The sequence below is a fragment of the Harmonia axyridis genome, chromosome 4, assembly GCF_914767665.1.
Source record: "Harmonia axyridis chromosome 4, icHarAxyr1.1, whole genome shotgun sequence".
NCBI lineage: Eukaryota > Metazoa > Arthropoda > Insecta > Coleoptera > Coccinellidae > Harmonia > Harmonia axyridis.
The window spans coordinates 12,541,109-12,559,982 of record NC_059504.1 but is presented as its reverse complement, the minus strand read 5'-3'; the positions used below and the strand labels follow the sequence as shown (position 1 = coordinate 12,559,982).

At 35.8% G+C, this 18,874-nt stretch overlaps 1 protein-coding gene across 1 annotated transcript; it reads right to left on the bottom strand.

Moving 5' to 3' along the window:
• Positions 1–378: 378 nt before the first annotated feature.
• On the bottom strand, positions 379–11,093 carry LOC123677762 (sodium- and chloride-dependent neutral and basic amino acid transporter B(0+)-like). The gene is made up of 4 exons (XM_045614455.1): positions 11,000–11,093; positions 10,900–10,948; positions 10,742–10,845; positions 379–2,065 (listed from the first exon to the last, which is right to left on the bottom strand). The coding sequence occupies exons 1-4, from the start codon at positions 11,047–11,049 to the stop codon at positions 478–480; spliced, it is 1,791 nt and encodes a 596-aa protein (XP_045470411.1). The 5' UTR covers positions 11,050–11,093; the 3' UTR covers positions 379–477.
• Between the last annotated feature and the right edge of the window lie 7,781 nt (positions 11,094–18,874).

Here is an 18,874-nt window from a genome sequence, read left to right as displayed (position 1 = left end):
TGCAGAAATATTTGAAAAAATGAAAGTCCTCGTCCCACCATTCTTTCCATAAGAATCACATTAAATAATGAACTGTTTAGTTTTTGACCCATTTATGGCATATTGCTGAAATTGTTATCAAATAAGCTATCGAATGATGCAATAATATACTGGGTATGCCATTTGGAATAACAAAGAAGTAGTCTGTTTCCGGTATAACTGCAAATTGTAGAAATCTGAATATATTTAAGGGAGAGATATCATTGTTTCAAACCTCAACATGCGAATATTCAGCACAAAATTATGATTAATTTTCCATAAACGTCTAATAGACCAAAGCAGTGAATCACCGTGTAAAGCCTGATGACAAATTTTCACCCACAAATAAGAATATCATTAACAAAATAAAAAACATTTATTTAACAGCAAATAAAAACCATACATTGAATAAAACCCAACCCGTCCAGTTCAGTATATCAATTTTTTCCCCGATCCATCTCAATCTTCTACTTTCTTTCTCCACGGCATGGACAGAGTTACCTTGCTCTCCGATGAAAAAAACGCCCTTGCAATGCGTGCCTTTTCATTGCCAGGTCCCCAACTTTCCAACGACCTCCAACAATCCTTCAGCTTCCCATTAATAGCAGACCGTAAGACCCAATATAAAAAGCCGATTGGTTTCCAGATCAGTATCAGATAGAGAAGGAACTTGAAGAGAGAAAAATCGCCGTCAGAAAAGGGATAAAACAACTTCCAGTTATTTCCAAGATACAGCCCCAACATCAGGAAGGGAGCCACGTAAAATAACAACCTCATTACGAATGAGGGATAATAATCAATTAAAAAATGTAGATCCTCGCAGTACTTATTGACTCCGTAGATGAGAACGATAACTGCAACCGTTAAAGATGCGATCGGTGTTCTGGATACTAAGTCTGGGATTTCGTAGAACGACTGAAGCAACACCCAGCTGTTTTTTGTACACATCAGAATGCCAAAACAGGCAAAAAGCATGCATAGAGCGAGGTTGATGAGACTTCGCACTTCAACCAATTGTGGACACTGGTCGTATATACTACAAACCACAGTTTGAATCAAGGCTATTTGAGAATTCATGCAAGAAATAAATATCAGCACGTACAGAATAATACACCAAATTCTAGCTCCACTCAACCTTCCTAAAACTTCAGACAATATCACGAACACAAAACTGAAATCTCCCAACTCATATGGATGATTGGGCGGTGAATTTCTTTCAGAAACTAGAGAGCCAAGGAAAAGCCAAACGATAAAGGAAGTTCCTAACGAAATTGCATAGTTTGTACATATAATACTTTTAGAATCATTTTGCGTCTTATTCCTGTGATAAGCATAGGAGCCATACATGATTAAAGTGCCTTGTGCTATTCCTAATTGCATCAAAACTATTTCTGCAGCAGTGGACCAGGTGGAGATACTTCTCAATTTGAGAAAATTAGTAGGGGAGAAAAAAGGAATTAAACCACGGAAAGCTCCGCGTAACTGAACTCCTATTGACAAAAATACAAGGAGACCAAATAACGGAATACCAACACAAAGAGGAAGTACTCTCTCTAAACTCTTGATATTCTGGAAAACGCCTAAATAAACCACAAACCAAGAGTAAATAAAAGCAACACCTTGCTGCCAAATGAAACCTCCAAAGTGGTAATGTCCAACGTGTTCTGTGAGATCCAACTGCAAGATATGGTCGTAGAAGTAATGCTGGGATGGTGTCATCTGTCCTGTATCCAAGACAGCCATTCTAGGCACACAGCTCTTGTTGTTGTATGAAACATAGTCACAGTCTGACCAAGGTAGGGTTTTATCGAAACATCTGGAGAAGTACATGACGGCATAGATGGCGTAGACGTTGTTGTAGAAGGCTACGATGAGACAGAGGAAGATACTGGCTAGACCAATTCCTCTTGCGAGAGGTACACAGTTCCATACTTTCACTGGTCCAAGTTGGGAGTATTGCCCCAATGAACACTCCATGAAGTGTATTGGATATCCGAATAGGATGGTGAATAGGGTGTAGGGTATGAAGAAAGTTATTCCACCATGGCTGAAAATTCAAATTTATATGTATTGGGTTTGCAGATGGAATTCAGTGGATGAAAAAGTGTCTGTGTATTATTTTAACATTTATTTATTGTCAAAAGATTGTCAAGCTCATAATTCTATGATCTGTTATGAGTAGGTATCATATAAACTGTAAAAACCACTGAGAAAAACGTTTTAGAATTTACCTCTAAAAGAAACCAAGATATTAGGCTAATTGAAGTCCCCGTTCTAATGCACAGATGGCGGTGCTAGTTTTGAATCCTTATGATTTTTTGTTAGTACCAACCTTCGAACGATATGTGTCAAAATTTTACAGCAGTCCTACCCTTAGTTTGTGATATATTGCATTGTGAATGTTGCAACTTTTGTTATTTGAAAAAAGACAAGCAAAAAAGAATTTCGTGCGCTGATAAAAGATTACTTTTTCAAGGGAAAAAATACAGTTGAAGCAAAATCTTGGCTGGATGAAGAGTTTCCGGGGTCTGCACTAGGAAAATCAACCATCATTGATTGGTATGCTAGGTTTAAACGTGGTGAAATGAGCACCGAAGACGGCGAACGCATTGGACGCCCAAAAGAGGCTGTCAACGAAGAAAAAATCATAAAAGTTCACAAAATAATTTTGAATGACCGTAAAGTGAAGTTAATCGAGATAGCAGACATTCTGAAGATATCATCTGACGTGTACATCATATCCTTCACGAATATTTGTACATGAGAAAGTTGTGTGCAAAATGGGTGCCGCGCGAGCTCACAATTTATTAAAAGGAACAACGTGTTAATGATTCTGAGCAGTGTTTGTAGGTATTTAAGAGCAATAAACTTGAAGTTTTGCGTCATATGGGGCAATGGATGAAACATGGCTGCATCCAATCGACAGTCAGCTGAGTGGACTGCACACGATGAACCGAATCCAAAGCAAGGAAAAACACTACAGTCAGCTGGCAAGGTTATGGCATCAGTATTCTGGGATGCGCAAGGTATAATATTCATTGATTACCTCCAAAAGGGCCAGACCATCAACAGCAATTATTATATAGCATTATTGGATCGATTAAAAGATGAAAACGTTAAAAAACAGCCTCATTTGAGGAAAAAAAATGTGCTGTTTCATCAAGATAATGCACCATGTCACAAATCAATGAAACAATGGCACAATTGCATGAATTGGGCTTCGAATTGCTTATACATTCACCGTATTCGCCAGATCTGGCCCCCAGCGGCTTTTTCCTGTTCTCAGACCTCAAAAGAATGCTCGCTGGAAAGAAATTTAGCGTCAATGAAGAAGTAATCGCCGAAACTGTGACCTATTTCGAAGCGAAAGACAAATCGTACCACAAAAATGATATCGAAAAGTTGGGAGATCGCTATATAATCGCTGTATCGTCCTCGAAGGCAACTATGTTGAATAATAAAATCGACATTTGCCAAAAAAAATGAGTTTTATTATTGTAGACCGGGGACTTTTCAATTGGCCTGATATACCGAAATTTTTCAGAAACGTCCTGTAACTCGAGAATGAATCGAGATATCTATGATCTGCTTTTTGATTCTTTCAAATTAAAAAAGGTCAGCTTACATATATGTTTTTTATTTTTGAATTTTATTATCGCTATTGTAACTATCATTATGTTGAGGTATATGATTTTTCCTTTCCCGAAAAAATTATAAATGAAATTGTGTTGAAGGTATCCCGTAATTCTTTGATTGTTGACTTCAGAGCATTTGCCCCAGAATTAGAGAAAAAATTTTTTCTGTTTATTTCATGTCCAAGGGTTATGAGTATTTAAATTAGGCCCATAGGTATGATGTATTCAGTAATGACATTGATAACTGAGCAATAAATACAAAATAACGAACTAGTTTGACTAAAAACAATTTTTTTTGTAGTTTAGATACAAGATGATACACAAAATTTATTAATCACATTTCAATAGTCAAACATACTACTCTCCTAGTCATTTCTCCATTCAATAATCACATTCTGAATTATTCTTAAGTATCCATAATTCGAATCATTAAATCCAATGAAATCCCCATTATCATAAAAATCACGTTATTCACGTCTATGGTTCCAACCTACCGTTACAGAAGTTCCTCTAATTGCGAAAATAACGACTCACTAAATCGAATATCAGGAATGGATATCACCAGATGATTGGGATTTCAATTTTCAAACAAAACTCCTCAAAACACATTACCCGCCCTAACGACCTTTTCAATAAAGCAATTTAATGAATATTCGAGAATAATTAGCTCTTCTCGGAACGGTTATCATCAAATTATGAGGCTTGAAGATAACCTCCATTTCCGCTATGGAAACCGTTATTGCGTTAAAGTAGCACGACAGAAATTATTGCGAAAATAGACACTGCTCGTAAAATCTCGAAATCCTGGGCTTACGGTGGAGCAAGCTTCCTCTTATCCTGATTCTTTTCTGAACTTCGGCAATAATAAGAGTGTTGTACTTATCAGCTTGAATGTTCTACTGAACTTTGGGAGAATGTCCTACTCCGAAGGAGTAGATGGAGTGGTTAGAGCTAGGTTTCTTTCATAGAATATTTCACTGTCTTTTCTTTTCTTATATCAGACGTTTAATAGGGTGAAAGATGAGCTTTACTCTGTGGTTTATGAGGTGTAGGGAGTAATATACCGCATCATTTGTATGGGTATTATTCTATTTAATAGAAACTACAGGTTTTTACGAGGGTTCACTACACTCTGTGACATTAAAATTACAACAGCATGAAGACTTTGAAGTTCTTAGACTAAATTTGGCAGAAATGTTTAACTAGTAGTTTTGTGATCACTGAAATCTTGGGCGATTGTTTTTCGATATTTTTGCAAATTTGATCGAACCTGCACTATTGAAATAAACAAAGAATGAACATGTGGAAAGTCCATATTCACTAAACACTAAGTCGGATTCTACCCATTGATTAACATAACCTTGGAGTTGAAGATCAAAATCATTGTCATCATTGCCCGCTCAAAATTATTACTGAACTTATGAACTAATGATGGAGCGATTTTTTGGAGAACGAGCGCTCAAAAAGGGATAAATGACAGTGTGTTGAGAGAATCACATAATTATATAAATTCAAGGCATGCTACTTTGCAGGTTAATTAAGTAAGTATTTTCTTAGCAGGCCAATTGAAAAGTTTCCCGTCTACCATAGTGAAACACATTTTTTTGGCAAAATTCGATTTTATTATTCAACATAGCTTCGAGAGCGATACAGCAATTATAGCGATCTTCCAACTTTTCCATACCATTTTTGTAGTCTTTCGCTTCAAAATAGACCTCAGTTTCGGCGATTAATTCTTCATTGGCTCTAAATTTCTTTCCAGCGACCATTCTTTTGAGGTCTGAGAACAGGAAAAAGTTGCTGGGGTCAGATCTGGCGAATACGATGGATGCAGAAGCAATTCGAAGCCGAATTATGGAATTTTGCCATTGTTTCCATTGATTTTTGACACGGCGCATTGTCCCGATGGAACAGCACCTTTTTTTTTCAAATGGGGCCGTTTTTTAACGATTTCATCCTTTAAACGATCCAATAACTCTATATAATAATCGCTTTTGATGGTCTGGCCCTTTTGGAGGTAATAAATGAATATTATACTTTGCGCATCCCAGAATACTGATGCCATAACCTTGCCAGCTGACTGTTGTGTTTTTCCTCGCTTTGGATTCGGTTCATCGTGTGCAGTCCACTCAGCTGACTGTCGATTGGACTCCGGGGTGAAATTATGGAGCCATGTTTCATCCATTGTCACATATCGACGCAAAAGTTCAGGTTTATTGCACTTAAACAGCTTCAAACACTGTTCAGAATCATTAACACGTTGTTGCTTTTGATCGATTGTGAGCTTGCGCGGCACCCACTTTGCAGACAGCTTTCTCATATACAAATATTTGTGAATGATATGATGTACACGTTCAGATGATATCTTCAGAATGTCTGCTATTTCACTTTACGGTCATTCAAAATTATTTAGTGAACTTTTTTTATTTTTTCTCCGTTGACAACCTAATTTCGGCGTCCCTACGTCTTCGGTGCTCATTTCACCACGTTTAAACTTAGCAAAACCAATCAATGATGGTTGATTTTTCTGGTGCCGACCCCGAAAACTCTTTATAAAGCCAAGTATTTGCTCCAACTAAATTTTTTCCTTTCAAAAGCAACATTTTATCACCACACGAAATTTTTTTTTCCATCTTTTTTCAAAAAACAAAAGTAACTACACACACAACGCAATATTTCACAAACTGATGGTCGGACTGCTGTAAAATTTTGACACGTATCGTTTGAAGGTTGGTACTAACTAATAATCATATGGATTTAATACTAGCACCGCCACCTGTGCATCAGACCTAATATTACGATAAGACTTTTGCAAATTTCTTGAATAAAATTACATTAAGGAGCGCACATAATATCAGTGCTTTTATAGTTCTTCGAATGACACTATTGAGAAAAACACACGCGCCTTCTAAGTTTCTATGAGAAAAATTGCTGGATTTCATTTCCAATCGGCTGAATATTCAATAAGGCTAATTCCATATGGGACGGAAAGTTACAAGATTGCAAACAGAAAAGTCTTTTTCAACTCCACCGAATATCTAAGGCCGTCCTAGTACGTCTGCTTCGTTGAAATCGTAACTGAATGCGTCTGCTACCTAGATTAGGGGAGATAAGGTTCAACCCTGTTTGCCTATCGTCTGGTTCGCTTTTAAAACCCACGCAGTTCATTGGAAATCGCTCCTAGATCTCTCAGAAAATTCCGAAGGATTGAAACGATGAAATCTGGAAGCGCTTTTCTGCTCTTACTTCCTCATATAATACGTGAGATTAGCGATAGCTAGAAAATGGTTATCAAGATTCTTATCTCGATACAACGACTAAACTAATAATTTAGTCATGATTTTATATCAAGGAAATGGACAGAATAATTGAAGAATCAATGACGTGAAGTAAAGAGTGCGCGTTTATTATGCCAAACCTTATAGAACAAAATCTTGCGGTAATATCAAAGTTTCACACAGATTTCATGGTTATATTTCATTATGACACGTTTGTACTCGGAACACAAACTTCTGAAAAAAAAAACTAAGAAGATATGCCTGCAATAAACATTCTTGAAACTTCAGTTTTTGAAGATATACCTAGTATCCTCTATATATCTTTCAGCAACATACGTACTTTTTCCATAGACATGACGTTTCAGCTTATTCAAACTGGCTCAAGTTTTTGTCCGAAGCCCGAATTTGAAATGCAACTTTTCCTACAACTATCATGAAAAGTAGCGTATTCTTCATAGCTTACTGAATTCCTTCCGAAATTCGAGGCTTTATCATCAAAAACTGGTTATTTATTTATGATTCTGAGTATTGTTCAACGCTGGCCACTACTTTTTTCCATCTTTCCACAGCGTTGAAAAAACTGGCCATTTTTTACTTCTTCATAAGACTGAATGTGCTGGTCAGCCAGGCCGTGTGCCATTGATCGAAACAAGTGATAGGGAGCAACGTCTGGAGAATACGGCGGCTGAGATGAGACTTCCCATTTCAACGTTTCCAAGTAGGTCTTGACAACTTTCGCACCATGGGGTCGAGCATTGTAATACTCTCGTTGTATTGCAGCCGTTTGCCTCTCAATACTCGGCCCAAACGCATTAATTGCGTTCGATAATGATCGACTGCGATCGTTTCGGTCGATTTTAACAACTCACAATACACTACGCCGAGCTGGTCCCACGAAATACTAAGTTAGACCTTGTAACCATGAATATTCGGTTGGCCGCCGACGTGGAAGGATGGCCGGGATGTCCCCATGATTTTCTGCGCTTAGGCTTATCTTAATGAACCCTTTTTTCGTCTATAGTCACAATGCGATGCAGAAATCCCTTCCGTCTTTGCCTTGCCAGCAGCTGTTTCTAAAACAATATATGCGTTTCAACATCTCTCGGTTTCAACTCGTACGGCACCCAATTTCCTTGTTTCTGAATCATTCCCATGACTTTCAGGCGTTTTGAAATGGCTTCTTGTGTCACTCCCAATGATCCTGCAAATTTTTGTTGGGTTTGACACGAGTCTTGATCAAGTTATGCCTCCAATTCTGCATTTCTGAAAATCTTCTCTCTTCAACTGTCATGATGGTCTTCTACGTCAAAATCACCATTCTTGAAGCGTTGAAACCACTCTCTGCACTTTCTTTCATTGAAGGCGGCCTCACCATAGGTATTAGAGAGCATTCGATGAGACTCAGCCGCAGATTTTTTATATTGAAGCAGAAAATTGAAACCTCCCGCAAATGACGAGAATTTGGCTCTTAATCTGACGAGAATAACTTTATGATGCAGACACAAATCAACTAATATATCGATGGCGTTATATTAACAAATACCTAAGCTGATTGTATGACATCTACGATCTATTTATTTCGACTTCCACTTACCGCTACAGCCATCTATTGCAGAACGGCGGAAGCAAAGTTGTACACCTAATAATATGCAAAACGTGATCTACTGAAAATTGAACCTCAATACTCCTAGACCTGGCAACGTTCATCTGAATAAATAATGTTATTCATGGAAATCTCTGCTCACAACGTTTGAGTTTTGTGTTATGTATCTCGGTGGTATAAGTATCGAAAGGACAGGAGTGCATTAGCCCATTGTGACACCATTGAATGGTTATAACTTTTCACCTCAACTGAATCTGGAAAAATGGTTAATAAAAAAAGTGTTTTATTCAAAAGGAGGAATCTATAGTTGACCATTTTTTCCAATTTACTCAATTCACATTCACACAGCTCGTTGAACTATTCCATTGAACGAGAACCGTTTTACTAAGTGGCTTATTTGCTTCTTCAGAATCTATATTCAATTCGAAAACTGCTCATGAACGAAATTCGTCAATAATATCAACACAAACAGCATAAGGGGCTGATACTTCTTCCTCCCCATTTGGCTAGAAGAGATAAGCGGCACAGAATCGGCTATCCGATAGAAGTCTGTTAAAAAGTGGCGTATTCAATCGTATGTGACAACGGAGATACAAGGCACACAATACAGGCGCAAGTTCGTGTTTATAGAACTTCCGAATCGAACGGAAAAGTTGGATTTTCGACACACACACACATCGAATATGGATATTCACACCGATTTGAACGCCCTTACCGACAAGAAGTATTCGTAAAGCCTACAACACGTTGTTGGATTCTTCTACTTCATTAGGTCAGGATCTAGGGGTAGATAGAGCTTTCTGGGTATTTTTAGTGACAGTTGGAAACCGGAATTGGGTGTAGAGTGATCGAAGAGAAAGAAAATTGTTCACAGATTACAGAGTCAGTTCTGCTACAGGGTGTTTCCAAAGGAGCAGGTACATATTTTAATGTATGAAAAAGTGGTTACAGGTTGGCGTTCGGAATGGATTTCTCGTAGGTAATGTCTTCAACCAATAACAAGTCATTGATCCTTCATAGTAAGTTGCAGGATTCACTGTTCCTAGGAGAATTTGTTGTATTTTAAATCGACTTAGAACTGGTCATAATCGTTGCAATAGTATGCTCTACCAATGGAATTCTATTGAAAGCCCACTATGTTATTGTGGTGTAGAAGAAACCATTGACCACTTGGTGAATACTTGTTCAATTCATAAATTTCATGGTGGTTTCCAAGATATCCATTTAATTTCAGATTCTTTTTCAAAATGGGTCGCGAATCTTAAATCAATATAATGAAAACCATAACATTTATTACTCCTTTCCAGTTATTTTCTTCATTGATTTCAGATTTAATTATATTATATATGTATGTAACTATATCGTCAACTTTTGATGAAGAGGAAGGATGGAAAAGTTTTTGTTTGGATGAGGAGGAAACCCTTCAATATAAATATGTCAGCTTATTTTGTAAACAAATACACAAACCAATATCTACACCTATACTGGAAGCCCTTCACTATAAATATGTCATTTTATTCTCTAAACAAAAACATTAATTAATCACTACACCTATAAGGAGGGACAGAGTTTTTGCTGAGGTTTTTATCTGTACTCTTGTATCATATACGTTGAAATGTATGCTGCCCCATTTACATTTCCCCTGCTGAAAATGAGATTTTATTTACACATGATTTGTTGTTTGAAGTTCATAATTTTTTGTATTGTTTCATCTCAAAAGAATATAATGTGAAATTTCACAATTTTGGTTTTCATTGAAACAGTCAGCTAACTCTGATCAAATGAAACTTCGTTGAAGTTTTCCGAATTCCATCATGAAGGGCTAAAATAATCTACTCCTACAATATTCTGCCTTAGAAATTGTTGATGCCTCAACATTTTCTGAATTTAAAAGTTCATTCAAAAGGACCAATTCAATTTAAAACCTTTTCAAATGTTGACTTATCTTCTAAAATTGTTAATACGATCACAAAGAAGTAAAATATCGTTCAAAATATTAAAAGTAATCATTTTTGCAAAAATCTCACCACGTGAGATATAGCTAGTTTGTTTCAAAAATTTCACAGAAGAAAGTAGAAGCGAAAGAAAGATTTTTTTTAATTTCAGTTAGTATTACTGGAATGGGTGTAGTTGAGCTTCTCTTGCATGTTATTTTGTGTATATTGGGACATGTCTTATGATTAAAATACAGAAACATTGATTCTTACTTCAGAGTGGCCAACGGACATGCAAATAATCCATTGAAAGACAAACATATTTGCATCAAAGCAAGAATGTAATACATTCTTGAAGAAAAATGTTCTCTCTCATCCTAAAAATTGAAAAACCCATTAGATTCACATGATGAGGTGAGTTTTTCACTCACTTCCCAGTCCAATACTTGAATTTCCTTCACAATTTCTTCCTTAGATTTACTAGAAAAAATTTTTTCAGCGGAAATATCCAATCATCAAAAAAGTACTCACGATATCTTTGTTGATTCTTTTTGATGTTTTCCATACTCTCCTTCACCCATTTTTCTCAGAAGTGAGTATAGAAAATTCAATTTTGACAAAATCAATTGTCATCAACAATCATAGATTTATGTTCTCGAAACATTTTCTTCTAATTTTTCTATGAGAAAAACATTACTGACCTCAACGGCAACATTTCAGTTGAATATAGGTAGTAATAAATTTCCTTTTCGACTCAATGAAATCAAAGTTTTTGTATTCAAACCCCTTCTGAATTGTAAAGAATTAATTTAGATATCTTCACAATCTTTCGATATAAAAACTTAATTAAAATAAAAAATGACGAGTATCATTAGAAAGGTAAAGAAAAATTCTTTCATTTGTAAGTTGAAATGAAACTGAAAATTGACAGCAAGTTGCTTCGCTTGATTTCATAATTTCATATTATAATTGGAAAACTTCTTGTCTGCTTCCAACCATTCAAAAATCAACGTGCAAAATACAGAATCATAATTAAATTCTCCCTTTTGTTAGTTCATCAAGGCTCTGACTTCTAAACGGGAACTAAATCTCAAAAATAAATACAGGCCAGTTAATGGTAGGCGTTCTTTTGGATAAATTAATCTATTTTTTGCCAGGCTTGGTTTTTCATTGAAAATCCTACTGAATTTTTCCAGGTCGCAAGTTTTATATTCACTGTTTATTCGCAGCAGAAAATCTTCATCACAGTAAATTGAGACTTAATTCGTATTAGGCTGAATTGCCTATTGAGATGAACTTTAAAACAATAACATTTGAGATTAGTTCAATATTAATTGAATTCGTGTCATAGAAAAAAAAATTCTTCATGACCACTATCGAATACATATCTTTTTATTTCAAATTTGATTACAATATGTTAGTGAAATGTAAGTAATAATTTTATTGCAACATCTGGTATCGCAAGCATTTTGACTGAATTTCATTCCATCACTTGTTATGGAAAGAAATTTGGCTCTAATGAAGAAGATGTTTCAAAAGTAGCGATGAACCTTTCTCCAGAGAAGGTATTGAAAAGCTAGAGGAGCATTGTACTCTATCACTTTCAAAGGTTGTGACGAATAAAGTGGAAAAGGTTGAATACAGGAGGTCATTGGCCACTGTCCCTTATAAATTTCAGTATCCTATGAAGGAAAATATTTTTATCTAAAAAAACTATTGATATTCATTTCCTGGGGGACGAAGATTGCTTCGAGCCCGCAATCATACTGATATTTTGGATATTTTACGACAAAACTCATAACATCTTATATCCACTAAAAGGGGAAATGACCCAATATTACGATTCAATATCAAGCTGTACGGTATTCTAATGATAAATATGAATATGAAATGTTATTAACCTATAAAAACGTTTGATAACCGTCCATTAACTTAAATCCTCATAAGTGTAATAAATTAAACTTTCCTAGGTTGCAATGAGAATAGAATTCTCCATTATCCCTGAATATATCCTCACAGGAGCGGTACTCAAGAAATTAAGCGCTCTCATAAATGCTTATCCGAAACAATCTCTTACTTATTCCAAGTTGTCCAATTTATGAGAGTTAATTCTCAGTTCTCCTATTCATTCTGCTATAAGAGTAGTTTTCTCCCGAACATTAAATTCCAATAAACACAAGATAACGGCAACATGGAAAATGCAGTGTGAAAATATAAAATTTCCAGGACTGGGGGTGTTCGTTCAGAAATAGTTCACCCATTGAGTTGAAGAATATACCCTTTTGGATTATGAAGCTTCCAGAATATGTGAGAACTCGAATGTTTTGATTTCAATTTAATTAGATTAAATTTATTGAGTCATCATTAATTATTATCTATTTATGTTTCTACTTCATCAATAATAATGGGGAACATACTATTGAAGGAAATGGAATAACCCTTCAGATTCTAATAGTGCATTAGTTATCAATTTATCTTCTCGTTCAATGGATAGTGTACAAGCTGAGATTTTTGAAATTGAATCATCTAGCAATTTGTTCAAATTTTTTAAAAAGGAAATAAATACTCGTAAGTTGGACTGCGCATTCAACTTTTCTCTAAGATATAAAGACTTCTTCTGTATTTTGTGTGTAATATGAGAATGGTCGAAAGGATGAATATTTTTTGAATAATGTTATAGGGCCAATCTCACTATTAGATGCAACTGCAAAATATTTGTTTCTATAAGTTATTGTACCTTGAATAATCACAATTATCTTGCTTCTCATAATCTCGATCTTCTCTGTAAATATTTCGACTAGAACTAATCCCTATTATGAGCTTCACCAAGTCAAATCAATGAAGCAATTTTCATCATTAAAAATTCCTCGTCTGGGGCTTTAAAAATAGTAATCATGTTTATTTGTCCCGAAAGAACATTACCGCATAATGTTTGAAACAATTAGTATACTAACTGACAAAGAAACTGCAACACCCAGAAGGAACTGTTTAAATTAAATTTTTTTTTATGTGAAACATATATAGTATAAGAGTAAATGATTGATATTTGGAGAAAAAATGAAGGGTCTACAATTTTTATTGATGAATTTGTTAATAATGTGTTTGTCCACCGCGATTATTTATACACTCCCCCAACAAGTATCGGATTTTAGCAATAAGATGGTCTATTTCTTCTTGAGGGATACTATCTCAAGCTACCTGTACTTCGTACTGTCACAGAGCCGCCAAAGTCCTTGGGGGCTGGGATAAATTTCCAAACCTTCTACACATGATGTCCCAAACTTGCTCTATGAGCGAATCGGGGAATCTGGGCGGTCATGGCAACATATTCACATGGGTCGCTTCGAAAAAGTTTTAACTAACTCTGGCAACATGAGGTCGGGCATTATCTTGCTGACATATTGGATTCTCGAGCCGGTTAAGGTAAGGGGGAACAAATGGCTCCACTATTTCTTGAACGTAACGCAGCGCTGTCATGTTACCACGAATGAAGATTAAAAGTGACCTACTTGCATGTGCAATAGCACCCCATACCATAAGACCTACTGTCCGGTGTACATAACGCTCAACATTGAACTGAGGTTCACGTCTTTCTCCCCAACGTCGTCTTACTCTTCTTCGGCCTTCATGTGCACCCAAGGAGAATCGAGCTTCATCAGAAAAAAAGACCTGATGTCATTTCACATTCCAATGTTGACGATCTCTGCACCACTGTAATTCGATAATGCTGTAGTCCAAAAGACCTTATTCGGCGGTAAACCGTTCGGACATTTACAGGATGGCCTTGTTCTCCTAACTACCCATCAGCCAAAGATTGAATTTTTGTAAATCGTTCTCTAATGGTCATAAGTTTTAGACGTCGATCTTGAACTTCATTTCTACCCCTTCGACGTCCGGTGCCTAATCTTCTTCGATTTTGGGCATTATCAAACCACGCTTGACAACATTTCATAACAGTAATTGGATTTCTGTTCGTACGGTTAGCGATTTCTCGAAATGACAACCCTGCCTCCCTTAGACCAATAATTCGACCTCTTTCAATTTCACTCAGCTGGCGATAAATTCCTCATACACGTGCTCTAGGCATTTCAACAACAACTAATCATCGACTTTGGATCTCCTCAAACAGCTGGTTCGTTGTAAAATTCAAAAACTTGCATCAAACGACTACAATATTTAGGTAACAAAAATTACATGAAAAAACCTTCACAATTGTTTTCTCGAAATTCAATCATTTACTCCTTGCTATTCGATCTATGTTCTACAAAAAAAAAAAAAATAAATAAATAAAATTAAAACAGCTCCTTCTGGGTGTTCTAGTGGAAATTTTGGAATTTTCAGCTCTGCATCCACCATTATTTTTTTCTCTAATCGCAAAACTGGGTATGAAATCTTGGGCTTGTCAGGATGCAAATTTAACAACGAATTTGGAACACCTAACACCTTTGCTTCATTAAATATTGAAGGGAATACTAAAATATATCTAGACAACTGAGAATTATTGATTGGTCTAACCATCGACATGTTTAATGACAGAGCTAAAATAAAACTGGAACAAGATACGATTCAACCTGACAAAATTTTGGAACTCTACCAATTACTTCAACTCATTCCATTTGTAATTAGACAATTCATGTTTATTCACCAATTGAAATGATTAAATAAACTCTTCAAAAAAACGAATAGAAAACGATTCGTTCGATGCCCCTGAAATAATTTGGATATTGTTTTTCCACTTGTAACCCTGCAACCTATCACCATAAAATTCTATCATCGTTCGATCTCAATTCTTTGGAACAATATATACCCGCATCAAAATTGAATTCGATGCGCTCTTACTCGACGAAAATGCACACCAAAATATAATGCCAATATCGATGGGCTGAATAGCGGAAAAACCTGCACATTTCTGGTATGAAATATAGCCCATTTCAATAACGGGGGGACTTTTAATATCAATTTCTCGAATAAAGGATCCGGTGTGGAACATTTGGAAGATAGTGGTGGAGCACAAGGATGTATTCAAGTAAGAAATTTCCTCTTTTGAGACAGCAGACGTGCTCAAAGTTTATTCGGTTCATATGCGAATTCCAAATTTTTTTCAGATCCGTATTATATATGGCTTCTTGGATACCCACTCAAATTTTACATTGTGTGTAATAAATGGTGGAGAGAGACTTCTCGAAGTTCACAGTCTCCGTTGCATCTAAAGTGTTGCCTTGATCTGATATAAATTCAGCAAATTTGCCGTTGAAGTCAAATCGATATTTTCATTTTGGTGGAGTGTTCTCATGAAGTTGAATTATGTTTATACAGGGCTTTGGGGATAGTTTGCTTTATTGATGAGACATTCAAGTAATAATATAAGTAAAAGACTTATAAGGATAAGAGATTTTGGACTGCGCTTCAAAATAAATTATTAGATACTCAATTAACCTGTAGAGTGGCATGGAACAAGAATATATTTTCTTGATATTGTAGATGAACAATGCAAGGAAGAGATAAAATCCTAATAGTTGGATAAAGGTAGTAGATGTGTTGTTTTGAATAGTTCCCTTTCTATAGGTTGTTTTTTTTAGAGCTATAGAACTTTAAATTGCAATAAAACAACGATGGACTATTCGATTGACATAAATTGTATTTATCCGCAAGATAATCTTGTGGCATTACATTTTAAATATGATTTCTGGCATATGACCGCCACGGCTCGCTCGGATGTAGACCAATCTGGACGTCCAATTTTCGATGACTTTTTCCAAAATTTGCGACCTTATATCGGCAATAACACGGCGAATGTTGTCTTCCAAATGGTCAAGGGTTTGGGGTTTATCCGCATAGATCAGTGACTTTACATAGCCCCACAGAAAGTAATCTAGAAGTGTTAAATCACAAGATCTTGGAGGCCAATTCACAGGTCCAAAACGTGGAATTAGGCGGTCACCAAACGTGTCTTTCAATAAATCGATTGTGGCACGAGCTGTGTGACATGTTGCGCCGTTTTGTTGGAACCACAGCTCCTGGACATCATGGTTATTCAATTCAGGGATGAAAAAGTTAGTAATCATGCCTCTATAACGATCACCATTGACTGTAACGTTCTGGCCATCATCGTTTTTGAAGAAGTACCGACTAATGATTCCACCATCCCATAAAGCGCACCAAACAGTCAGTTTTTCTGGATGTAACGGTGTTTCGACATACACTTGAGGATTAGCTCCACTCCAAATGTGGCAGTTTTGTTTGTTGACGTAGCAATTCAACCAGAAGTACGCTTCATCGCTAAACAAAATTCGCGAGATAAGTATTCCGCACAGAACCATTATTTTCGAAATGAAAATGCACTATTTGCAAGCATTGTTCAAGCGTGAGTCTATTCATGATGAATTGCCAAACCAAACTGAGAATAAATCACTTGACAGCTGTTGAATCGGTTGCCATCTTGAACAGTAATGCCAACTTAAAGTTATATACCTCGAAAAAAACACCCGTTAGCATCGCATTGAGGAAAGGGTGTACAAGTAGGCATGAACAAAATGATTCGGTCTATGTAGTTCAGCTGAATTTTGATTTAGAGATAGATATACTCCCTCATTCGTTTTACTATCGGGATTCCTCATGCATTTATTTCTAGCGCACAAATATTACATTCCAAGAAATTCACTCGCCAGAACCTACCGTATATATTAACGTGATACTAAAAGCACAAATCCAATTATTTTATGTTTTGGAATAATTCGAAAATACTTTAGTCTCTTATCTAGAACTCGTCAAAAAAATAATTTCATCTTTCCAAGGTCAAGATCCGCAACAAGCTTACTGGAAAAAATATAAGAATTCGTTACGAGTGCATTGGATCACTCAGGAGAGGCAGTTACAATATGTATAGTATGAGTAAATCCCCCAACTGTGTCAATCACAAAAAGCTTATATAAAAACCACATCAGATTTGAATTAGAAGCAATGTTTTAAAACTGGTTTCATCTTATCTTCATGAACAGAAGCAAATAGTGGATTAGGATGGCAATCATTCTTTAAGACATAAAATCATCTCGAGGGTTCCGCAGGGATCTATTCTTGGACCAGTTCTATTTTCAATATATATATGGACGATATGGTTTTCGATATTGCTGCAGATGAAGAATTTTTATTCGCTTATAATACTATTAAATAAGGCAAACATAGATCAACTTCTTGAAGAAAAGTTTACTTTTGAAATTTGATACAATTCGATAAACAGCGAGTCTATTAACTGAATAATTTCGCCCATGAATTACGAATGAGAGTATTCGTAAATGATCACCAATTTCGATAGAAAAATCTAACAATTTCTGAATGCTGTTGAGAAGTGTATCGCCCTATTATTAAACTGCATAATCTACTGAACACAAATGACATAAGAAATGCCAAAAAATAATACATAACCGTTATAAATTTCCATTAAATTCCAATCCTATTGATAAACCTTTCACAGATAACTCTCATAATGTTCTCATCACTTTTTACTGAAATATTCACATGTCAGATTTAGATTTCCACCTAATTATCAAGTGTACTTAAGTATAGTTATAACATAAATTGATGGTATCAATGCTATGATTATTTCTAAAAGAGTCACTAAAAGTTACTACTATTTTTATGAGCAGTCTCACAATGTATTCCGTTCTATCGATCTCATTCACATTCCTTGTGTAATGAAGTTTCGACTGAATCAAGCCTGTCTATCAGAAATAAAAAGTTTTATGTGAAATCTCGTATACTCTTCAGCGTGGAAACGCTACCAGCACTCTGCTCCGGATTAACCTACATTATAATGTTATCAAAAAAAGGATAAAAGTCTTTCGCGTCCAAGAGAGTGCAAAGGATAATGTGGACTTTACAGATTTTGAGATTATATCCATTGAACTTTTAACAGAAGAGAGGCAAATTTTCATTCACAAGTGTGTTATTTTGTTCTGTCAATTTTTCAGAGAGAGCATTCTTGATAACTCCTGAAAATGGGACTACTCAGGTTGAGTAATGCGATAATTGAAATATCAATGATAATAGTGAAGTCATCAAAATCCACTGATATAGGGAGTAGTTTTCAATAAGAATTTTGACCACTAATTTGTCATTATCAGAAAATACAGGTGATGGGTACTTGAAGATAGTGATCCTCTACTGAAAAAAATCTTCAGTCCTTGGGGATATTAGTGTCTTCTGGAAAGATCTACAAAATTGATCTATACATTAGGATGAATTATGAGAGGAGTTTCAGTTTGTCAAACGATACAGAGATTATCTTTTGAATTCAATTCGTCTACTTTTTGATTAGAAATCTCACAGTATTTGATGCACGTTCCAATAATTTTTCAAATAGGCCCCAAAGGACCCCGCACGTTTAGTATGGGAAATGGCTTTCCGTGA